The 25,956-nt window shown below is 39.7% G+C and overlaps 1 protein-coding gene across 3 annotated transcripts; it reads left to right on the top strand.

Annotated features, from left to right (window-relative positions):
• The first annotated feature begins 4,193 nt into the window (after positions 1–4,193).
• ccdc47 (coiled-coil domain containing 47) lies at positions 4,194–25,120 on the top strand. 3 transcript variants are annotated; one of them, XM_082531712.1, is made up of 14 exons: positions 4,194–4,934; positions 15,242–15,319; positions 17,796–18,088; positions 18,187–18,288; positions 21,784–21,958; positions 22,064–22,185; positions 22,272–22,337; positions 22,453–22,554; positions 22,735–22,845; positions 22,971–23,056; positions 23,130–23,188; positions 23,288–23,397; positions 23,471–23,638; positions 24,500–25,120. In XM_082531712.1, the coding sequence occupies exons 2-14, from the start codon at positions 15,268–15,270 to the stop codon at positions 24,578–24,580; spliced, it is 1,527 nt and encodes a 508-aa protein (XP_082387838.1). In that variant the 5' UTR covers positions 4,194–4,934; positions 15,242–15,267; the 3' UTR covers positions 24,581–25,120. The 3 variants fall into 3 exon arrangements, with proteins under 3 accessions (XP_082387838.1, XP_082387840.1, XP_082387839.1); XM_082531714.1 differs by lacking the exon at positions 15,242–15,319; XM_082531713.1 differs by lacking the exon at positions 4,194–4,934 and having other exon boundaries at positions 15,063–15,319.
• The last annotated feature ends 836 nt before the right edge of the window (positions 25,121–25,956 follow it).

Below are 25,956 nucleotides of genomic sequence, written 5' to 3'. Positions count from 1 at the left end.
GGCACCATAAATATACTTTTATTTATTCACTCCACATAAAATATAATAAATAAATCATATAATACAAAAACCAACTATTTACATTTCAACTTTTAACTATTTAAATTTTCAGCTTTTTCCTTTTAACCCTTAGATGCACACGTGGGGTCAAAAATGACCCCATGGGTTGTTTTTCTTCAAAATCTTTAAAATGAAAAGTTGTAATATATTCATATTCCAGGTATTCCTCATAAAATATGTTTGTAACATGAAGCCATTTCTATTTATTTATTTTTTCATTAATTAAAAAAAAATGCAGTTTTTGTATCACTACCCCACTCTTCCAAGTGGGGTCAAAAACGACCCCAAGCAGTTCCTATGCAATCTGCTCCTCCCTCTTTTTAAACGAGGCAATAGGAGCTGCTCACATTAAAAACAACTTTATTTAAAAAGTAATTTTACACCTGATACAAACATTTTAAAAGTCAAACAATACACAAGTTTAAAGGAAGAAAAATATTTTTAAGAGTTTTTTAAGAATAGGGATGGTTAATATGTTTAGAAAATTAATATATAATATTTTTCAAATAATTGTCACCCAAATCAACATCATAATAAAAATATAATTAATAGAATATATAATAATGATGATAAGAATAATAATAACAACAACTGAAACAGTTTACCTAAAAGCTCTTCTAACATTAGACTGCTTTTGAAAAGTTTCAATAGTGTCAATACACCGTAAGGACAAGGGAGTTACACAGTTGAAGTTTGACTGCTTGAAAAGACCCCATTCCCTCTCCTGCAGCCCGAGTGTCATCACGATCTTTCTTGTCTATTGGAGTATTGGGCATGACAATTGTTTTTTCGGTTTTTCGTATTAAACTGAATTCCAGGCTTTTAAAGATGTTAAATTGAATAACCTTGACATTATTGGTATTTTGGATATTAGTGATAAGTCTGGCACCAGGGCAATCTTCTGCTGTGCTGTGCAAGTTGACTGTTGTTTCCTGTGAAATATCAACTGGCATTTCCGTGTTGCGGTCAACTGTGTTAGCGGTCTGTGCAAGTTCAGGAGCTGTCTCTGTCTCCATTGAGGCCACTGTTGTTGTGCTAGTGACAGCAGTGTCCTGGCAAAACCTCATTTCTGCACCTGCCGACAGTGAGCATAGGGCAATGACATTATCTACAAAATTACACAGCCTTTATACGTGCTATGGAGTTTTTACGTGTTTTGGGGTTTGTACGTGCTTTGTCTCTAGCAGGCACCATAAATATACTTTTATTTATTCACTCCACATAAAATATAATAAATAAATCATATAATACAAAAACCAACTATTTACATTTCAACTTTTAACTATTTAAATTTTCAGCTTTTTCCTTTTAACCCTTAGATGCACACGTGGGGTCAAAAATGACCCCATGGGTTGTTTTTCTTCAAAATCTTTAAAATGAAAAGTTGTAATATATTCATATTCCAGGTATTCCTCATAAAATATGTTTGTAACATGAAGCCATTTCTATTTATTTATTTTTTCATTAATTAAAAAAAATGCAGTTTTTGTATCACTACCCCACTCTTCCACAAGTGGGGTCAAAAACGACCCCAAGCAGTTCCTATGCAATCTGCTCCTCCCTCTTTTTAAACGAGGCAATAGGAGCTGCTCACATTAAAAACAACTTTATTTAAAAAGTAATTTTACACCTGATACAAACATTTTAAAAGTCAAACAATACACAAGTTTAAAGGAAGAAAAATATTTTTAAGAGTTTTTTAAGCTTAGGGATGGTTAATATGTTTAGAAAATTAATATATAATATTTTTCAAATAATTGTCACCCAAATCAACATCATAATAAAAAATATAATTAATAAAATATATAATAATGATGATAAGAAGAATAATAACCCATATGGAAAAGAAATAGTAAAAACTTATATGTGATTACTCATGAAAGTGGCCACTTTCATGAGTAAATCATATAAGCCTTACATGATTTACTCATGAAAGTGGCCACTTTCTCATTACTTTCATATATTGTTTTAGTAAGTATCCAAAACATACAAGTTTCATTACATAATTTTTCAAGGGATCTTATATCTGTTTTCACTCTTATATGCTTTTCATACAAGTTTCACACAAGACAGATACAAACTTTATAAGATTTATATATATCTTTTCCATATGGGAATAACAACAGAAACAGTTTACTTAAAAGCTCTTCTAACATTAGACTGCTTTTGAAAAGTTTCAATAGTGTCAATACACCATAAGGACAACGCAGATCTCAAGCAAGAGCTCAAAAATAGTTGGAAAGACAACTCAGAACGAAGGGAAGAGCTCTAAAATATTAGAAAAGAAAAGAAAGTGTGTACTTTATTGTAGTGATGGGTCGTTCGCGAACGAAATGGCTCTTAGAGCCGGCTCTTTGACGTGAACGACGCGAGCCGGCTCCTTATCGCGAGCCGTCACGTGTTTTTTTTTTTTTTTCTTTCTCTCAGCCTCTCTCTCGCACTTTTTTTCCGCTTCACTCTGCACGCGAGCCTTGTGCTTTACGCTGGGCAGAGGGGGGAGGGGCGGTAGTTACACTCAGTAGCACAGGAACAGAGAGAGAGAAAGAGAGGCAGGGACAACAACATTAGAAAGGTATAGTAATCATCCACAACTATTTTCGGTTGCAGATGATAAAGGATTGAGAAAGTTTATTCATGCAGGTCCATATGACAGAGAATATGCATGTTCTTTTAGTTTTCATATTATAATTTATATTTAATTGTGTTGTGGTTTGCAGTGTTTTGTGTTCTTTTCACTTTAAATTTGTGAAAGGAAAAAGCTGAAAATTTAAATAGTTAAAACTTGAAATGTGAATAGTTGATTTTTGTATTATATGATTTATTTATTACATTTTATGTGGAGTGAATAAATAAAAGTATATTTACGGTGGCCCCTAGAGACAAAGCACATACAAACTTCAAATCACGTACGAACTCTGAAGCATGTACAAACTCCAAAACACGTAAAAACACGTACAAACTCCAAAACACGTAAAAACTCCAAAACACGTAAAAACACGTACAAACTCCGAAGCACGTAAAAACTCAGAAGCATATAAAAACTCAGAAGCACATAAAAACTCAAAACACGTACAAAAGACAACAGAAGTGCTCCAGGATGCTGGGCGCAGTGTTGAGCCTTTGTTATCTTGTGGCTACACAAGCCAGCAAGTACCAACGACCGGATTTGGTGTGTGGTAATAACAGGTAAATGAACTTTTTTTTAAATTATTTGAATATATATATGAGTGCCTGTGTATAAATACACAAACAATACACACATGCTTTCAATTGTGTAATTTAAGTGATCTAGTAGCTCTGCTTTGGAAGTTCAGTTCATGCTAGAAATGTGTTTTGGAGTTTGTACGTGTTTTGTCTCTAGGGGCCACCGCATATATTTATATATAAACATATATAAATAAAACCACTTGTTTTTACGTTAGTAATTCCTTTTGTGCATAATTTTATATTATTGTTAATAATAAATTAATTAAAGCAACAAAACAACCTGAAGAGCCGGTTCGGAGCCGAAAGAGCCGGCTCTTTTTAGTGAGCCGAACCGAAAGAGCCGGATATCCCATCACTACTTTATTGGTCCCCGTGGGGAAAATGTCTCTCTGCATTTAACCCATTCACTCAGTGAAGCAGTGGGCAGCCACTGGGCGCCCGGGGAGCAGTGTGTAGGGATGGTACCTTGCTCAGGGGTACCTCAGGGTAGCTGTTCAGGGGAATCGTACCCCCGACCTTCCGATCATGGGGCCACCACTCTACCTACTGAGCTATCCCTGCCCCTAAAGAAAGAAAACGCAGATCTCAGGGAAGAGCTCAAAAATATTAGGAAAGAAAACGCAGATCTCAAGCAAGAGCTCAAAAATAGTAGGAAAGACAACTCAGAACGAAGGGAAGAGCTCTAAAATATTAAGAAAGAAAACGCAGATCTCAGGGAAGAGCTCAAAAATATTAGGAAAGAAAACCCAGATCTCAAGCAAGAGCTCGAAAATAGTAGTGTCACAATTCTGGGTCATGTTGACCCAGCTTTCTGTTTTTCATGCTTTGGTGTTTTTCTAGATTATGATTTGATTAATCAGTGATACTGTTTTGATTATGCTTATTATTTAGTAGGCTTTGGTCAGTGTCAAGTCTGTCTCTCTCTGTCTAGTCCGTGTCTTAGTAAAGTGTGTTTTGTTTCCTGTTTTACTTTGAAGGTTCTTGTTCCTGTCTGATGTCAGTGTTCCGGCTTTGCTCTCCCTGTCTCGTTAGGTCTTATTTCTCCCAGCTGTGTTCCCCTTCTGTCTCTAATTCCTTGATGACTCCCTCAGTATATTTTAAGCCCAGTGTGTCTTTGTGTCAGTGTCACGTCATTAACGGCTGTTCACCCTCACATCCTCTGTGTGTTCCATTTGCCAGCATGCCAACCTGTCTAGTTATTCTGTTCACCCAGTTTGGTTATTCTGTTCACCCAGTTTAGTTAGTGTTTTTCCTTTTCAGTTTCATACCAGCAATAAAGCTGTGTGTTTTGAGTTACTTCCGCTTCCGTGAGTCCTGCGTTTTGGGTCCTCTCCTCCTGCCTGCCTACACACAGATATGACAAGTAGGAAGGAAAACGCAGAGCTCATGGAAGGGAATACTATGAGCCTGCGAGCAACCAGCTCACGCCAGCACAGGCGTTTTATAAAATGCTAGGGATTATCATTGTTACCCCCAGTGCATCCAACATTTCCACACCGCAGCAGGAGCAACTGCAGCAGAGTTTGCCCACATCACCGCAACAGCCAGGTTTTTTCACATCACCTTCAGCCAGCCCTGCTCCCTCTTCAACAGGGAAGCGGCAGACACCCCGCCAGCATTCACAGCCCCAGCGAGAGCCTGGATTTCTTCCTGTACAGTCGGCTAGGGTGAGTGGTGGAGCTACTCTTTTTTGGCTCCTGCAGAAATAAAAACTGTTAATTCTGGGCCGGCTTGTTGTGTAAGCGGCACCAGAAATGAAACGAGTCTAATATTATTGGAGATGTGCCTGTTTGTCATAAATACAGACTGTCTCATCTACAATATCATCCAAAATATATTTAATTCTTCTAGCTAGCAATAGAGCTAAAATTTTATAATCATTATATAGGAGGCTTATTGGTCTGCAGTTGTCTATAAAAAGTAGGTCCTTCTTAGGTTTGGGAATTAAAGTAATAAGTCCTTGAGTAAGGCCAGAGTGCCCCTTTCAATACTTTCATTATAAACCTGCAACAAAAAGGATGCAAGATGAAAAGAAAATAATTTATAGAATTCAGCCACCAGCCCATCTGTGCCTGGAGATTTGTTGTTTTTAAGAAATTCAATAGATATCAATATATAGAAACGCTTTGAAGCGTGATGTCACGGGGGTGGGCGTGGAAAGGATTTTGGCCCGATCCGCCATTTTGGGGGTCTAAACAAAGCGCAAGCGAAAAGGGAGCGAAGGCACACACAACAGCCACCGTTCATATTTGCTGTGTGGTCGGCTGCAATGTTCGATCGCACGACCGGCAAGAGAATAAGCTTGAAAAGGGTTTCTCTTTTCATTCTTTCCCAACCTGGAAGCAACATGAGGCAGCTCGTGTATCGATGTTAGCAAACGAAGCCGTCTAGCCTGGATAGCAGCTGTGAGGGAAGAGAACTGTGAGATATCCAGTTCTCTTCCCTCTCCAAATATCTGTTGGTGCTCCAGACATTTTCATTCCGGTAAGTTCTAAATATGTTCACTCTTTATAAAAGCCTATTAGTTTTATTTTTTCGATGCGCTCTGAGCTCATAGCAAATTAGAACAAACATCCTACTGAGTGATTTTGCAGAACTACCTTCTATTTATAGAGTTGCTAATTATTTGGCATTATTGCAGCAAACCAGTCTATGAAATGGATGAAACATCATGACTGGGTTCCAGCGCTACACAAGGGACCTGCTTCAAACAAACCACCATGCCAATCAGATTACTTCTTCCATGTGAGGGTGAAGAGCTGACCCTTCTGGATAAGATGGTGAAGGTTTGCTGCCGTTTGTTGAACAGTGTGATAATAAAACCAGGGAAAAATGAAACCTGCTCCTGTTAAATATTCTTAAGTCTTTTTCTGTATAAATAGCGGTATATTTTCTTTTTTTTCCCAAAAGATACAGTAAATAAAGTAGTGTTAGTAGTGGGTGATATCATGTAAACACTGTCATGATTTTATGTAAACATTTTGTCATTTGTAAACTATAAATGACATGGATTCTACACTGTAACAGATGTGATGTTCTATAAAGTGGTTTTAATAAAAAAAAAAAAAAGAGGCAAAAATTAGTTTGTTTCTTTATTCAATTTTTAAACAGCGGGACTCAGTCAGTACATATTCAGTAAATGCAAATTATTTACACGGCAGTGCACTACGGGCATAAATCTAGACCCCTAGATAACACATTATGGCATTATTAGCAGTGACAACTCCTCCACAGTAGCAGGTGGGATTTTTCTTTTTTGAGGACGGCTCCTTTTACCTTTCAATACGGATGGTCTGTTTATGTTTTGATCAAGAGCCTTTTTTTGGGCAGCTGAAGAGGAGAAGTCCATCTTATGGCCAACCACTGACTGTATCCTGGTCATATTACCCAGCAAAACCCAGTATGCAGGTTCATCTGTAACAGTCCTTGTGCCACAGATCAACACTGTTGCTTCTACATTAAACAGAAGAGCAGGGACATGGGTGCAAGTCTCCGCGACTCCGGCCTTACAGGTGCAGTGGGCGGCTTCAACCTTCCCTGTGATGCTCACAATGACCCATGGCTGCAATGCTGGTTCATGAAGTCTTTGAGAGTGCAGGACCTGAAACACACACAGACAAAGTTAATTTAAAGACAAGAACTATGAGCCATGGCTGACATAAATGTGTTTTATCTACTTTATCATAAATGTGACAAAGTGTTTAGAAAGTTAGCACATACATATAATTTTTCATTTCTTTATGTGCCCATCTATAGAACGCTGCATGTTATAGTGTAAATCTGCCTGTTCTCTGTCAGAAACCTGCCTGCAGAAAATGAACCTAAAGTATGTAATGTGTAATGTCATCACTTTAGAGATGGAGAAAGCATAAAGTGACAATTATGAATCACTTAATATGATAAGGAGATTCTGCAGGTCATTAATCAATGTATAAAATTAAAATAATATGTATTTTTAGTGACACAAGATACAAATATGGAAGCAAGATGTATAATTAGAATTATTTATAATCCAATCGTTCAGTCTGACGTCACTAGCCGTGTCTGGGCCTAAACTCTGCTGCAGGTCCATATATCAAACGATCACAAAAACTGTCTAAAGTCTTTCATCTTTAATAAAATGATCAGCGTTCTGCTCTACCAGGTGTAACAATTGAGTTTAACATCCAGGCATCCATGAAAACGGAATTTATGACATTTAACGGAGTTGGAAGTTAGCAGGGAGTTAGCTCGCTAGCTTCTATCTAAATACAATATAGCATGTCCTGACTGCGGGGTTTTGGAAACAAATTAAAACGTACAGCTCTGTTATCACTTCCAACATAAATGAAGACAGAAAACTAAACAGCAGTGACGTTTGTAGGGCTACTGAAGTTGGGCTAGCTGGTATATAATGATGTGCTACGTGACCGCTAGCGACACAGCTATGTTAGCATAATATAAACAAGCTAACTTTTTTCCCACTCGATATAAGTTAACGTGAGTGTTCTCGGTGGTCAGGAACAAAGGTAATGAATGAATATTCTTTATTGTCATTGTCACAGGTACAATGAAATTGAAAGATGTCTCTGGTCAGTGCAACATCACAAAAGATAAATACTTAAAAACTATAATTAAATACTTAAAAACTATAATGATAGGATATAAAAGATAGAAATACATATAAAATACAGTATTCTCATACCGTAGATACACCCAAGCAATCCAGGCCTAAGGCCCCATACAGACACTCAACATACGACCTAGTTGATATATCACTCAAACAATCAATCACTCAATCAATTTGTTAGCGCATCCAACAAAACATGTCTGAAAGCATTCCAACATCAAGGGCACAAATGACAACAGGGGCAATGAAAGTCATCTACTTTTAGTAGCATTGAGACATGATATTGCAATTGGGTAGAAACTGTGTTTGAGTCTGTTAGTCCTTGTGTATGTTGTTCTATACCGTTTACCTGAAGGCAGCAGTTCGAACATGGAGTGTCCAGGGTGTGAGGTGTCCTTTATGATGTTATGGGCTCTTTTGAGGCAGCGGGAACTGTGTAGGTCTTTCAGTTTGAGGAGAGGGCAGCCGATTGTCCTTTGGGCAGCGTTGATTACTCCCTGGAGTGCTTTCCTCTGAGCCACTGTGCAGCTAGCGTACCATATGCCTATGCAGTACGTTAGTATGCTTTCGATGGAGGCTCTGTAGAAAGACACCAGCAGTCTCTGTGTGATGTTGTTCTTCCTAAGCACTCTCAGAAAGTACAGTCTCTGTTGTGTCTTTTTCAGTAGCTCAGAGGTATTCACACTCCAGGATAGGTTTCCCTCTATGCTGACTCCCAAGAAGCGGAAGTCTGCCACCCTCTCCACACAGTCGTCGCTGATGATTAGTGGTTGGATTTCTGTCTTGTGTCTTCTGTAGTCAATTATGAGTTCTTTGGTCTTTTTCGTGTTTAGGAGAAGGTTGTTATCCTTGCACCATGAAGACAGCCGCTCCACCTCATCTCTGTAGGCAGACTCATCTCCCCCAGATATGAGCCCCACCACAGTAGTGTCATCTGCGAACTTTACAATGGCGTTGCTCTGGTGGGCGGGGGTGCAGTCGTGTGTATAAAGCGAGTAGAGCAGTGGACTAAGCACGCAGCCCTGTGGCGACCCAGTGCTTAGATTTAGGGCTGGAGATGTGTAACATCCCACTCTCACTCTCTGTCTGCGGTCGGTGAGGAAGCTATTGATCCACTTACAGGTGCTGTGAGGAAGCCCTAGGTCTTTTAGCTTGGCGTCCAGTTTGTATGGAAGAATGGTGTTAAATGCCGAGCTATAATCCACAAAGAGCATACGCACATAGCTTCCTTGCCTCTCCAGATGTGTTAATGCTACATTGAGTGCTGTTGCTATGGCGTCCTCTGTCGATCGGTTTGCTCTGTAGGCAAACTGGTGTGGGTCAAGGCTGCTGGGTAGGGCTGCTGTAATGTGGTAACGCACAAGTTTCTCAAAGCACTTCATCACCACCGGGGTTAGTGCCACTGGTCTATAGTCATTTAGGCTAGAGATATGAGATTTCTTGGGCAAGGGTATTATGGTGGAGGTCTTGAGGCAGGGTGGGACGTTTGACTGTTCAAGGGATTGGTTAAAAATCCTGGTGAAAATATAGGCAAGCTGGTCTGCGCAGTCTCTCAGCACACGTCCTGGTACGCCATCTGGGCCGGCTGCCTTCCTCGGGTTAACAGCCCGCAGGGTGCGCCTCACTTCATGCTCCTCCAGAGTGATGATGGTACTGCTGCTGTGGGCTGTATGGTGTAGCTGTTCCTCTGAGGCATAGGGTGCAGTGACCTCAAAGCGTGTGAAGAAGATGTTCAGCTCCTCCGCCAATGCTGGGTCACCTTCAGCCATACCTGATTTGGACTTGTAGTTTGTCAGCTGCTGGACACCCTGCCACACCAGCCGGCTGTTCTTACTCTCCAGGTGGTTCTCGATCTTCTTCCTATAGTCCGCCTTGGCCTTCTTAATGCCTTTTTTCAGGTTGGCTCTAGCCCTGCTGTAGCTCTCCCTGCTTCCGGACCTGAAGGCGCTGTTCCTCTCTTTTAACAGCTGCTGGACTTCCCGGGTCATCCATGGCTTTTGGTTGGTGTAAACCCGGATCTGCTTGTCTACTGTGACAGTGTCTATACAGTGTTTGATGTAACAGAGGACACTGTTTGTGAACATTTCCAGGTCTTGATGTTGGAAGATATTCCAGTTGGTTCTGTCAAAGCAGTCCTGTAGCTGTTGAGAAGCGCCCTCTGGCCATGTTGTTATAGTTTTAGTGATGGTCGACGCAGTTTTCCTGATTGGGGCATATGCAGGAATTAGGAGCAGGGATAAATGGTCAGATTGGCCCAGATGTGGTAAGGGTCTTGCCCTGTAGCCCTTCTTGATGTTGGAATAGACTTTATCTAAGGTGTTAGCCCCTCTCGTGGCACACTTCACATGCTGGTGGAAATTAGGGATAGCTGTTTTTAAATCCACCTGATTAAAATCACCCGCTATAATGTGCACTGCGTCAGGATATTTATTGAGTTTATTGTTGATGTTCGTGTGCAAAAGCGCTAGTGCCACGTTAGTATTTGCATCTGGCGGTATGTAAACAGTTGTTATTACCACAACAGTGAACTCCCGTGGAAGATAGATGGGCCTGCATTTGACAGTCAGATATTCTATGTCCGGAGAACAGTGACGGTCTATGATCACTGTGTTTGTACACCAGCTGTTATTCACGTATATGCAGATTCCCCCTCCTTTTCTCTTACCGGAATTGTTTGTTCTATCCTGGCGCTGTGCGGTGTAGCCTGCTAGCTCAATAGCAGAGTCCGGGATGGACTGATGCAGCCAGGACTCAGTGATTAGAAGAATACATGAGTTTTTGATGTGATTGTCCGTTGTTATTTGTAACCTTAGTTCGTCCATCTTGTTCGCCAAGGATCTGACATTCGAGAGATATAAACTCGGGAGCGGTGGTTTGAAAGGCTTCCTCCTTAGCCTGGTTAGCACGCCAGCCCGGCAGCCTCGCTTCCTCCTTCTCTCTCGTCGCCGTCTGCGTCTCCCTCCCGCCGGAATAGTAATCCAAGGAGCGCCCGGTCTCCTCGCTACTTCCTCTGGTATTTTGTGTGAGTGGATAAATTCCATGGTCACGCTCACACGGTAACTCACTCCGATCTTAAGAAGATCATGTCTGCTGAAGATGTTATTCGCTTGACTGATCGCGCATAGCAGGATGCTGATTGGCCAATGTCATGTCAGTCACAAATTTAACTATCCAATTGCAGAACTGCAGGTCCTTGAAGGGTAATACAGTTTGAATGAAGCTGGAGGATCTCTATGTAAATATCCGACAGAAGCTAGGTCCCCTAACTTTCAGTAGCTGTTGAAAAGATAAAGTCGTGGTATATCAGTGTTTAGAAATACCATTATTACTTTAGGATTAGTTTAACACAAAGTCAGGGCTGACCCGGGACCATTGCTGTGAGCCACAGTGCGCAGCATAAAGGTCCTTTCACATAGGACGCAGGATGTGCTGCTAATGCTAACTGCTAACTAAAAGCCAAGGATCCAGAATTTGTTGCGCTGGCTGCTGAGCTCTGTGGGTTTTTGCAGCAGCTCTACCTGTACTAGATGCACCAGCTCCTTGTCGTTTCTATCTCTAACTTTGTCCTCTACAAGAGTTTCTGGGGTTTTTTGCTGGTTCTTCAAATATTCAATAAAAACATGTTAATTCATAACGGAGAAAGCGTTGTAACTAGAGCAGGGTGATATGGCCAAAAATATTTATCACGATATATATTTGAAAATTTGCGATAACGATATAACCGACGATATAATTGATGCGAGACAAAATACAACTCCACAACATTACTAGCGCAAAAAGACAACCTTCCATTTATTTTCACTTAAACAAGAAGCTGGTTTTTATGTACATTAAAGCTTTATAAAAATGTAACAGTGCAAATGCAAATTCCTTGCTGAAAGTTTAACCAAAAGGCATTTCCAGTAGAAATGGGCTGACATATCCTGAGCATAACCACGTATAATATGGTTATATGGTTAAAAAGAGGTGCTTTGCAACATTAAACTGCAGTGTGCAGTACGCATTTTTCGGACCATAAGGTGCACGGGATTATAAGGCACATTAAGCGAAACAAAGCAGTCAGATAAATCAAACTTTATTAAACTCATTCTTCTTGCTTCCTCCACTTCTGTACCCTTGATTCATTAATGTTGAATTCTCTGTAGCTGCTCTATTCCCATGTTGTTGCAGTATATTAATGACTAACCTCGTATTGTGGATGGATTATCTCAGTTGTTCTCCTGACTGAAGTTTGGTCCGTTTACAGCATCCTGCCATGCAATTGCATTTGTCTCTATCTATCAGGAACCTTCACGTTAACTTTTATAAGTGGAAAAGTGTTAGTGTTCGTCCTCCAGCTTCACTGTTTATGTTATGCTAACATAGCTGTGTCGCTAGCGATCACGTAGCACATCATTATATACCAGCTAGCCCAACTTCAGTAACCCTACAAACGTCACTGCTGTTTAGTTTCCTGTCTTCATTTATGTTGGAAGTGATAGCAGAGCTGTACGTTTGATTTTTTCAGAAATCTCTCAGTCAGAACATGCAATATCATGCTTAGGTAACTAGCGAAACTAGCGAGCTAACTTCCGCTAGCTTCCTGCTAACTTCTAACTCTGTTAAATGTAATAACTTTTGTTTTCATGGATGCCTGGAAGTTAAACTTTATAGTTACACCTGGTAAAGCAGCAATGCTGATCGTTTTATTAAAGATAAAAGAATTTAGACAGTTTTTAACTCTAAGTGATGCTGCTGTGTTGTTTGACCTGAAGCATACGGAGTTTAGGACCCAGATTACTCCCAGATTTAAGAGCATCTTAGTCCGACAAATATGACAATGACAACAGCTGCTTGCATGTTCTGCAAAAAAATGTGCTTTGTTGTGTATCTGACGGACAAACACCAAACCAGTTCCACATCACGGAAGTTGCACCATTTTTACAAACCAATTCTGGTTCATCTGTTTCACTCAACAATCGGCCATGTGCGTATGAAAACAAAGGCACTGCGCATGCGCGTTTTACTCCCATTCTATCGCGATATTTCATTTTCCTATCGTTGCCTAACATTATACCGGTATTACCGTGAACGGTATAATATGGCCCAGCCCTAGTTGTAACTATCCCCACTAGTGAAGACTGTCATTTCCACAATACTGCCCCCCTAGGTCCGCAGCGCTGTTAAAAAGGCTCTGGAGGTCCCTGTATTAAGCACGTAAACCTGTGACACAAAAATCACCAAACTGAGACCACCACAGACTGTTTTCCTTCGTGGTGATGAAGGAAAATGCTGGGCTGGCATCTATGGCGTTATTTTTGTGCCACTATTCTGAGCGCACGTAAAGAAAAGTGAGCGCACATAGAAAATTTTTGCAGGTGCAAGTATTGCATTTTGAGGAGAAATTTATTTTGAGCGAAGAAAAGCTAAATTTGAGTGAACAGAATTCATTGCTGCGTGCAAAAATGTATTTCAGTGTTTGCTATTATCCATACACATACACAATAGCAGCCCCTCTCGCTCAGTTTTTGCACTTGCTCGCAATGTGTTGCTTGCATAAGTGCTCTAACGTTTTCGGAGATAGATAGGCATCTAAAAGGGCATTTATTCCCTTCAAGGACCTGAAGCTCCATAAAGCACCCCTCCAATAGTCCTGATTTTGAACTGTTGTAGTCCTGTTTTAATTCCAGATCAGTTCTGGGTCTGGTTGAATTAGGGCTTAGTCCGCATGTCTTGATACAGCCCCGACTTTGTTCTGCCTTGCTGCTTTATTAAAAAACTAGTTTAAGGTGTCCTATATATGTGATATATATTCTTCTCCATATGAAGTCATTCTTTTTTGAACAAAACTCAAAACAGAGCCAATCTTTCAGTCATTTCTAAGCACCCCCCGGCTGGGGCGCCAAAGTAATACCGTAAAATAACAGAAAATAACTTTCTCATAAAAATACAGTTATTTTCAGTGATGAAAATAGAGTTTGTTGCACTAATTTTACATGGGATTTTGCCTTTTCCGAGTGCTTTTAGACATTAAATTAGGAACATTTTAATGTGATTAAACAATGAAATTACCTATAAGCAAGGTCAATGAATGTGGCAATATGAATAATAATGCTTAAATTTGCAGAAATATACAGTTAACAGTTGGGTTAAATAACATTATTTGATGTAAAAAGTTGTATATTCAATTATATTTGAATATATCTACATTATACAGCACAAAATAATTTGATTTATCTTTTAAAATGTGTCAAAAAACTAGAGAATGGCTTCATAATTATAACTTCATAACTTTCAGTTTGAATTAAGTGTGCTCCCTGTAAGATTGTGGGTTTTATCTGTCACAAAACACCCAAAGAACCCTTATTAAACAAAACCCCTGATTATAATTACATCAAGATTATGTTAATTCTTGATTATGTTGTGTCTGAGCAGTTTGTAGATGTTTATTTTACTTATAAGACAAGAGACATTGCTTCAATCATTAACATGGATTTTATTGACAAAAAGATAACCCTTCCTGGAACAATCCAAGAACAACTAACACTTATGTATAAACAAAGGCAAGTAGAAAAAAGAATGTAATGCAAACGCACATTTGAGCACATAAGAAGGGGACGATGCCACCTCGAACGTTCATCTGCCTCCCCACATCTGGAGCAACGAAAAGGGATATATTTGAGGCACAAAACCTGCAGGTTTAGAAGTAGCTCTAGCTTTCTGAAAGTCTCACATTCAGGGCTGCTGCTGGCAATTTGGGTTCCCTTGGAGAAATTTGCAAAGTAACCATATGCAAAGAACAACTCGAGTAAAACAAAAGCCTCATTGTTATGTTGATTATACTTAACTGATAAGTATTGATATGTTGTAAGTTGTCACTTTAACACAAACTTTTACCAAAATAACTGAACGAATGGGACTGTGTTTCGACGACTGTAAATTAAAGGAGTATTTTTTTTAAACTAGTCTTTTTAGGTACAAAAGCCTGCATGCAAATATAAATTACGCTTGCCATATTATCTGAGGATCTGATGTTTTTATGTTTTATATTATATATTTTATGCTTATATATCTATTTGTTTATTTGATTTACTTTTTTATCGTTTAGAAATAAGAGCGTTTTATTGAATCCGTTAAGATTGACGGTAAACGAGAAATATCGTTAAGATTAACATGTGGTGTATGACAACTCAGGTTTTAAGTGTAACTGTAGTTGCGCGCTGTGTCCGCCAGGGAGCGGCAGTGTCGATAGACCTTAATGTAGACATGCAAACACTTCCGGTTTTAACAATCAAAATAAAAGTTTCATTTTGGAAATGTACAGAAACAAATCCACCACATCCGGTCGCGATACTTTAATTTTGAAAGGTTTTTCTTGATTTTCAGGTGTACCGTCACCACAAGGGCAGTTCATGCTATTTAATCTACACGAGCACTACTTTTACCGTCACAGGTCGACTTCAGGTGAGCTGTTTATTCACTAGTTTATGATAAGTGGGCTTATTTTAAACGTAAAGGAAGTTTTGTTTTCCTCAAATCGTAAGCGGTGTTGTTAGAGACGTGCTGTCATGCTAGTTAGCTACCGTTAGCATGCTAATGTCAGATTTGCTAGCGGTTAATGAGTGAGTGAAAGCTGGGCGGCGGGGGGGATGGGTTGGGTGATATTAATACTGTTTATGCTTTAATTATATAGCCATTACTAGATAAGGCCGCATTTATAGTTTTAACACAAATGTCACTAAAAAGTCAAAGACTTAAATCTCTGTTTTAGCTGTTAGCGAGTGTTTAGCAGAGATTGGGTCGGTGGCTAAAAGTTACTTGAGCTAAAGAAAGCTCATAGGATTGAAGCTGCTTAAGTTACTCCCGGCTGGCATGTGTGTCTACAGACGTCTGAAGGTGTAGTTTTATAAGTTTTCTTTAATGATAAAGCGGAGATGCGACAATTAAAGGTACTTTTTTTTCATTAGTCCTTTCTGGTTTCTGTCGCTATACTGGGAGCGCTTCCTCTTTGGGAATTTGTCACCTTAATATCCCACTGTGTGACGAGATTAAACTTCCTTAGAGTTTAATCTCAAAGAAAGATGGTGGTTTTAGATTAATACTTCAGTCGTTGGGTTAAAGATCTGCTAAACGTAAGACGCATATGTAAGTTCCTGTGGTCAAGTGTTGCTGAATCCTAGTAAGTTAGTGGATCTTTTTCTGCTTATCTTGTATTTTTGTTGTTGTTGGAGCTCTGTCTTTGGCATCATTAACTTGATGAACTATACACTCGTCAATAATTACTTTACCACACCTGTCCAAAAATATTGTTCTTTATAATATGTTGTTATATGCAGTTATTAATTTTTAATGTACAGTACAACAACCACATAAATATTTAATGTCCGATCTCATCGATATAGTTCTCAAACACGCTGGTCATAAAGAATGACATTTCCATACCAGATTGGGGTGCCAGTGGAAACTGCGTTACTGTTGGCTGAAAACAAAGGAAGAGGAGAGAGGGAAGGAATATTAGGAGACTGCAAGAGAAGGAAAGGCAGGACTGTAGATGTGAGAGTAGGGACTTGACTGGTTCATAGATGTAGTGAAGGGGGCAGATGTCAACCCCTAAAGGGAGTAGCCAAAAGAAGTATGACCCTTGTCTCTTAGTGGGTGTGGATGGGGATGGTCCTAGGTGGTTATAATTAGTGTTATGGTTTTATTTTCTATGCTTCAGTATGTCTGTCTTTATATCTTAACTCTAAAGTTCTCAAGTAAGTGGCCTTATGTTCTTCTGTTGGGTGGAGTAAGAGAAAGAGAGAGTTAAAATTTTTAGTATCCGGTTGAGGATATGGTACACTTTGAGGTTGTAAAATTTCCCTAAAGCCACAGTTCAGTTTATTTCTCACAGAGAAAGAATTAAAAAAACAAAAACAAAATCAGGTTATCTCTTTTGTGTAAATCATTCACGGCGGGCAGAACTGTGCAAATGACTTATTTTATTTTGTTGTTGTTTGCTTGGAAACCTGCATATTTACATAGCAGTAGATATCAGGGGGAAGATTTCTTTCTTTTGCATGTTTCCACATGAAAAACCAAATCTGTCCTGAGAACCAGCTCCATGCATAACATCAAGCTATCCTTAAGAGTAAACCAGCATTATAACTTATAAGCGTATCACTAATAAAGCTCTGACACTGCATGTTAAAAGTATAGCACTGTAAGTGTAGTTAGTGATGTATGGAGCTTACAGTTTTTGGGTTTTGTGTTGATGCTAAACAGTCTTCTGCCTGAGTGGAGGGCAGGGTGTCATAACAGTTTATAGGCTGGGTCAGTGGGTGGGTGGGATCCCTCATAATACAGACCATGAAGGGGAGGGAGCTACAAATGATCTGGGCAGCTTCCACTATGCTCTGCAGCGGCTTCTTCTCAGCAGCATACCAGGTGGTGATGGGGTGTTGAGGCCAACCTGCCTCAGCCTCTTGAGGAAATGAAGTCACTGGTAGGCGTCCCTAATGATGCTGCAGGTGCTACTGTTCCACGTCAATTCCCTGGAAATGTGTTCTCAGATGTATTTGAAGCTGTGGACTGTTTCTACAGCTCCTCCTCTGATGAAAAGGGAGATGGAGTATTGCTCCTCTTCCTGAAGTCCAAGACCAACTTCCTTATCTTCCCCACATTGATGCAGAGGTTGTGCTTCCCACACCCATCTATTATATCTTTCACATCCTGCAGATATCATTCTTTTCTACATTAACAAAGGATTTTGCGTATAAAAGTTTGGCTTTTCACCAGAACTGGTTTTATAAAATGGACAATGATTAAAGAAAAATGCACAGATTTCTGTTAAATGAAGTTACACAATACTCTTTGAGTATTTACAAATAAGGTGACATAAGTGGCTTTAATGTTAACCCTTATTTTCCTGTTTGTCGCATCAACATTCTCTCTGATGCAGGTCCCACCATGCAAAGCCTCTATCTCCTCCTGATACCTGCTCTGCTGCTCCTCTTGGCCATCCCCGTCTCCAGGGGGCGTTACAATGATGATTTTGACGATGGAGAGGACCTAGCAGACTTCGATGACAATGACTTTGCCGAGTTTGAGGACATGACCGATGATTCAGCAGCTGAAGCAGAAACCGCCCCTCCGCCTCGGGCTTCACCATCCTTGCAGCCGGATGAGGATGAAGATGAAGCCACAGTGGAGCTGGAGGATGGACAGGATGGTTTTGAAGACCCAGACACACAGGTTCATTACCTTCTAACTCTTTACGTCTCAGTATTTGAACACAGTTTTCATACTAAATCATGTTTGTTTTGATTTATTTTGTTTTCGTATTTTACTAGGATCAAGATATATACAGCAAATATGACCAGGAGGAGTTTGAGGGGATTGGAGACATGGAGAAGACTGGACACTCCATGAAAGACCCCCTGATAATCCACACGGTAAGCCGGGCTTACTGCTGAAATCTCCTAAAAAGCAAGTCTGACATAGTGAGTGGAGCATTCCTAATCCTTAAATATACTTTGCATGTTTGTGAGTCCACTTACTCCTGAGAAATAGGACTGTGAGTGCAAGGGTCCATGCAGATCACTAATTTGACCACACATAAATTCTCCATTTATATGTGGAGAGTTTACATTATTGTGCAACAGCTTGACATGCTCTCCAGTAGGGATGGGTACCGGTGTCCGGTGCCATGATGGCACCGGTTCTGACATAAACGGTAGTAACCAGACCGAAAAGCAGCGCACATTTCGGTGCTTTATTTCGGTGCTTTTTTTTCCTGAGCTGTGATACACTTCTAGCCAATCATTTTACGTTTCCGAGGATAGTAGGCGGGGCCAGGTACGTAAGTTCTGTTAGAGCAGAGCTACAGATTAAAAATGTCCAAGGCGAAGCGGTCAAAAGTCTGGCTGTACTTCACAGCAAAATATGCAAACTCAGCAGCCTGCAACAAGTGCTTTAAGCTGATACTGTGATACTGTCAAAGGAGGTAACACCAAGAATCCGATTAAACAGCTGGCGATGCATAGCGGTTTTTTTAAAAGCCGAGAAATGCGCCGTATTTGGTAGCTTGCTGCGAGACCTCACACCGTGCACGTCGGGTGGGTTGCCAGTTATCGGACCCGGAGCAACATCCCCCAAAAACCCGAAGAATAGAGTCCTGGCCCCTAGCCCTGCCAGTGTAGCAGAAATGATGACAGATGATGATGGCAGCAGCAGCCATTCTTCTCTGCATGAGTAGCTTAATGTTGTTCGTGTGTAATTTACGTTGAGTAGGCTAACCACGTTATTACATTAATGCATGTAAGGTGAACTAGCAAACATCATCATAGCTACATGCGGCTGTCTTCTTGTTTGATGGCAGATGCTCCCTTCACCCTGGCCAAAAAGGCTAAAATGACCAAAGAAAAAGTGGGAAACAGCTAAACATGAGAGGTTTTGGACAAAGTTTGTGTTTTTTCCATTGTTTAAGCACTGCTTCCAGCCAAGAGTGATGCCATATATGCCACATGGCTGCAGAAAAGGCACACATTGTTATCTTTTTACAAAAAAAAACAGCTGAACATGAGAGGTTTTTGGACAAAGTTTGTGTTCTCCATTCTTTAAGCACCGGTTCGAGCACCGTTTAAGCACCGGCACCGTTTCAAAAGTACCGATTTGGCACCGGTATCGGATAAAACCTAAACGATACCCATCCCTACTCTCCAGTCTGTGGACTTCAAGCAGACTTCAAACAAGTAAAATGGGGATGATGACTTGGATATCTATTGCTAGTCATATAAGTGAAGTGTCCAAATGAATGCATAGATGAAAGAGAACTCTGCCTAGATGTGGTGTAGCAAAACCTTCCACAGGGGAACTTGTTCTGCCATCAATACTAATCAATGATCATTATCATATGTTAAAAAACAAAAACACTAAACATGATGTATTATAATACAGAAAGATCAGCAGTTCAGAAAAGGTTTATGCCAGTCATAAAACTCGGTCAATCCTAAAGACACAGACATCAACTTTAATAATCCCACACTGAGGGAATTTACATGATACAGCAGCACAAAGAAGAAAGAAAAATCAATATTATACGTTTAGAAATGGAAAGAAATGACTGTGTACAAATTAAAAAATAAAAAAAGCCAAAATACTGCACAAGAGTAATTTGTACTGTATATTAAAGGTTGCTTTATCCAGTAAAATACACTCAGATTTTATTTTTATGTGTACATAAAGTGCAGTGGGAGTGATGGTGTATACACTCATACAGTCCCGATCAAAAGTTTAAGGCCACTTGAAAAATGTGGAAAAAAAACATATTTTGTATTGTTGGATCTTAACAAGGTTCCAAGTAGAGCTTCAGCATCCAACACGAAGAAATGGGAGTGAGACTAAACTTTTTTTTTTCGAGCGTGCAATTTATTGAAAACAACTCTTAAACTGAAACAGGCTGTTTTACAGCTGATCAAAAGTTTAGGACCACATGCCTTTAAAAGGCCAAATCTGTGCAAAAAATGTGGATTCATTGTAATTTTCTGTCAGGTAGTCACTGTCATGACGTTTTGATGGCAAAGGCAAAAAACTTTACCTTTTGAATGTGGATTGTTTTTAAATTATTATTATTTTTTTTACATTTTTCAAGTTGGTCTTAAACTTTTGATCTGGACTGAGTTTTAGCACACGTAACACACCCTATTATGTGTGTGAATTGTACCATCTAACTACTGTCAGGAGGAAGGAGCTATGGTGCTCTGTCCTACACAATGGCTGTAACCATTTAATGCTCAAGGAGCTGCTCAGGGCCTCCACATTCTCATGCAGGGGGAGAGAGAGGAGCTGTACATCGACCATAATCCTCCTCTCACCACCTCTATGGAGTCTGGGGGACTGGCCAGGACAGAGCTTGCCCTCCTCATCAGTCTATTGAGTAAAATAGTCTCAGAGTTGCACTGATTTGAGCTAGATTACTAAGTTAGTCAGACTGATACCCTGGCTGTTATTCACCTGTTTCATACACAGTAGTGTCTGTGTATGTCTGCAAAGGAATGACCGATCTCAGAAATGTCAAACCAGGTTTGGGGTTATTTAGAAACAGTACAGTCATTCCAGAACAAAAGTAGCAACCTGTAATATCCCTATTATGTTACAGTCAAAAAGAAATCAACCAAGTTTTCAACCTGAAGATTGTTTTTGTTTTTAAAAATTGCCATTGTTTAATAGTTCAGAACATCTTAAAAAAACAAACACAAACTTCAGTAATTCAGGGCAAAAATCACATTTAATCATTATTTTAATAAACAAGCCTCATGTAGTTATTGAACTAAAAAATTAAATTTAAAGTTTAAGGATAGATTAATTTAAATAAAACATGTACGGCTGAACAAGTGGATGTGTTGGAAGACACAAGGTCATTCTGTAATCATTAGGCTCAGACTAGCAAGTGTTTTTTGACTGTAAACCAGTCTTTCCAGGGCTGCAGTCAGTCCCCCGCTGGCCCACAGCATGCCTGTGGGTGTAGATGGGGGCAACAAGAGCCCCAGGCAGCAATGAACTAATCCACCTAGGGAAGAACAGCACAACATCACTGGGGAAACAAAAGCAACAACCAAATGGCACAATGTATTAGCAAACAGCTGCAGGCTAATAATGATCCTAAGGAAGGACCACCTGCAAAAACCTTTGACTCACTTCAAGATCAGTGAGGCTTCCAGGTACTTTTAGGAGTCATTTTGTAGTGAAGTGTAATAAACCTTTAATTTAAAATCTTCTAATTTTATTAAAGATGCTGTTAAATGTTTACATTAAAAACAAGGATAATAAAAACAGGCCTTAGAGTGAGAAATTATAAATTAATCTTTATTGTCTTTTTTTTTTTTCTTTAAATTTAATCTTCATTCCTGACTGAGCTGCCATACTCTTGGCTGTTTGCTTCTCTGCAGGTTCCTGCACATCTCCAGAACAGCTGGGAGAGTTACTACATGGAGATCCTGATGGTGACGGGCCTGCTGGCCTATATCATGAACTACATCATTGGAAAGAACAAAAACAGTCGCCTGGCTCAGGCCTGGTTTAACTCGCACAGGGAGCTTCTTGAAAGCAACTTTGCACTAGTGGGTGAGTTCTTTCCACACTGCCAGAAAGATGACTCAACAGGCTAGATCTGCTTCCTTGTATTTAGTATTAATGGTTAGCATGAGGTTAACTGTTGACACTTTGTAGGTGATGATGGCACCAGTAAAGAAGCGGTAAGCACTGGGAAGCTGAACCAGGAAAATGAGCACATCTACAACCTCTGGTGCTCTGGACGTGTGTGCTGTGAAGGCATGCTGATCCAACTCAAGGTGTGGGCAATGTGTTCTGATATACAAGTATGAGTATTAGATATATGTATGCTACATGTATCTCATGTTTTTATTGTCTTTTAAAGTTTCTTAAGAGGCAGGACCTGCTTAACGTTTTGGCCAGGATGATGAGGCCCGCCTGTGACCAAGTGGTACGTTTTCACTTTTTCTTTTCTCTCCGCTGTATATTGCTGCAGATACACTTTCTAACCAGCCGCATCTGTGGGTTGGTTTTTGTTGTTATTTTGTTTTGGGGTTTTTTTGCAGCAAGTCAAAGTGACTCTTAATGATGAGGACATGGATACTTTTGTATTTGCTGTGGGCACCAAGAAGGCCACGGCCCGGCTTCAGAAGGAGATGCAGGACTTGGTGAGTTTCCTCCTCAAATTGGACATGCAATTTTGAAATTCACTGTTTTTATGCAAATACTGACTTGTGTAGTCTGGATTTTTTGAATTTTTACCAGCTATGCATTAATATTAAAATAAAAGCCTTGTTTTTATGTATTCCTTTATTTTTTTATTTTATTTTTTATCTCTTTTATCTCAGAGTGAGTTCTGTGGTGATAAGCCAAAGTCTGGAGCCAAGTATGGGCTCCCAGACTCCCTGGCTATTCTTAGTGAGATGGGCGAGGTTACGGATGGTGTGATGGACAACAAGGTGAAGTCTGGCTCTCATATCAAAGCAGTGTCATAAAAGAGACTGAATATTCTGAGAATACTCTCTTTAAATCTGTTGCTGTCATTAAAACTCTGTGTTGCCTCCCTTTTTTTTTGTCATTTAAGATGGTACATTATATCACCAATCATGCTGATAAGATTGAGTCCATCCATTTCTCGGACCAATTTTCTGGTCCAAAAATTATGCAAGAGTAAGTAATCATTTACTTTTTCAGTGTATATTTAAGAATTTCTGTCTACTGATGGATTTATTTGATGCTTCAGGGAGGGTCAGCCCTTAAAGCTGCCTGAGACCAAGAAGACACTGCTGTTTACATTTAATGGTGAGCATGTCATTTCTGCTACTGTCTTGGACATCGTCATTAAACCTAATTTGATTTCACTGGTGTTTATTTTAATATATTTTATGTTTTTATATTCAGTGCCTGGCATGGGCAACACCTCTCCCAAAGACATGGACGCTCTGCTTCCTCTCATGAACATGGTGATCTACAGCATCGATAAAGTCAAGAAGCTTCGTCTGAACAGAGAGGTGTGTACAGTGCACCCACTATTGCAGTGTTTTAATGTTTTAGCTTCTTTTTTAATCATTCTTGTATGTTTAGGGCAAACAGAAAGCTGATAAAAACCGTGCCCGTGTGGAAGAGAACTTCCTGAAGCAGACTCACGCTCAGCGTCAGGAGGCAGCCCAAACACGGCGGGAGGAGAAGAAGAGAGCAGAGAAGGAGAGGATCATGAATGAAGAGGACCCTGAGAGACAACGTCGTCTGGAGGTCTGCAACAAGAACTTTTCAGACTGAATACACTCAAAATGATATGATATGGTATGCAGTAAATGTGCTGATGGCTTTAGCTAAAAGAAAAAGAAAAACTGACCAAACATGGTAAAATCCACTAGTAAGTGAGTAACTAAAATATTTATATACCACTTTTCATAGACAAAAAACACACAAAGTGCCGGACACAATTAAAAGACAATATCAACAGAGAACCATGTTTTAAAAAAAGAACTTAAAAAACATAAATGAAGACCGTGAGAAGAAGACTCCACAGAGTCAGATAAACAGAGCTGGAGTGGTAATCTGCTCCAAAGCCTTGGTGGCACAGACGGAAAAAGCTCTGTACAAGGGAAAACTAATAGATTTTGCGCTTGGGAGCAAAGACAATAAGCAGCAGTGTGACAAGAAGTCTGGACCTTGTCCATTTGGTGTTCTGGTATGCAAGTGTGATTAAAAAGCATGACCTAATGACTGGTTGCAACATCTTTTCAAACTAACTGTCTGTTATTGTAAATCAGATTGGTGAAAGTTTGGAAATAACAGCAATCTGAGTGATTGCAGTTAGCCTGAGTTTGAGATGGGTTGCCTCCCATCAGGCAACATCTGCAATCAAAAGTGGCCAGAGGTTGAGGGAGTTTCATGATCAGCAATTGACTGCTGCAAGTCCATCTCTGAATGCAATCGGCTTTGAATATCTTTTAGATATCTTCAGTTCAAGTGACTAATATTATCAGTTATAATGTACATTGATGGTGTTGGGGTGTCACAACACTTTTAATTAAGACACTTATACCTTAGCAAGACAGCAAGTGTGCAAAATCTGCAAAATTCAACTCTCTCATGTGACATTTTCAGGAAGCTGCCCAGCGGCGTGAGCAGAAGAAGATTGAGAAGAAGCAGATGAAGATGAAGCAGATCAAAGTCAAAGCCATGTGAAACATCACCACAGGGATGAGGATACAAGCACACATAAAAGCAGTGCTCAGCTCAGACCGTTTTCTTCCAGCTTGTCTCACCACGTCCACAGCTCTTCCTTACAAGTCGCTCAAAGCTTCAAACAGACGTTCTGCACCTCTGGATGTGTCGAGCTTAGCTGTTTGTATCACCACCTGCTCCATGTCAGTGGCTAAATCTTAAAGACTGTGAGTGAATATGAGGACTTTTTTTCACCATTGAATCTGTCACCACTTCTCACGTCAAGATTTTTCCCTGAATTTCATGAACGTTGCGTAGCTCAGTGAGCTTTTTAACCTTAGTTTGCAGGGAAGGAATACGCTATTTGGTAATACTCAGACACATTTTTTTAAAGGAATAAAAGGATTGCTGTGGTTTCATTGGATATATATTAGCATTAATATAATAAATGATACTGTCAAGGACGTTTTAATTTATATATGCAATGTGGTTGATTTCTTGCAAGTTGTTTCTAATCTTTATCTGAGCAAAAAATAAAATGTACTGGAGTCTGTTGGAAAACTTTGTTTTTAATGGTAAATGACAAGGCAGCTGGTTATGGGTGTTAGTGTCGTGTGTGTGGGTAATAAAATAGTCTCTCACTATTAAATTGATATACTTCTTTGGGTGGTAGTTGTTGAAAGAGTGAAGGAATAAAATGGGCACCAGAATACGGGTGGGGCTTAGTGCTAAATTTAACTAGTAGACTCTGTCAGCAGTCTGAGCTACATTTGGTAACATCGGCATGGTCGTGTCTTAACAGGCTGAAATATTATAGTCCTGTGAGGCTGGAAGTCATTTGTAATCATGAAGGTGTTTAATAGTTTACTGAATCTGGAGAAATGAAGTGCAGAAATGGACTTGTCATTTTGTCAGCTAAAATAATTTAATCCTTGTCTTTGGTAAAATGTTAGTTCCTTTTTTTTTTCCTTTTTTTTTTTTTTTAAAGTGTGACAGTCCCAGATGTTTGTTTAATGAACTCCCCTCTCTGGTTAAAGTAACAGAAGGCACTTGTTAGTATTATTGGCAGTTTATTGCTGCCCTTCTTTTAAAGGTGAACTAGAACTACATCAATTTACTAAATATACAATTCAGCAGCACAAACCAGTTCTTACATACTTTGACAGGTGAGTTCTTTTTCATCTCGAATAAATCAGAGAGATAATAGATACTCGTCACACTCTAACACAAAGTCGGTTAAACTTCAGGCAATTGATCTGTCCAGTTAGAAAGCTAGAACCAATATGAATCCATTTCACCTGCTTTGGGACATTAAAAGTGACAACTGATGCAATGGAGAGTCAACAACCTTTGTGTGACTCTGCCAACCTGGCACAGTCACACAAAGGTTCTGGTTC

Source organism: Aulonocara stuartgranti (genome assembly GCF_965226115.1).
Source record: "Aulonocara stuartgranti genome assembly, chromosome: 4".
Lineage (NCBI taxonomy): Eukaryota > Metazoa > Chordata > Actinopteri > Cichliformes > Cichlidae > Aulonocara > Aulonocara stuartgranti.
This window is presented reverse-complemented; position numbering and strand designations above follow the sequence as displayed.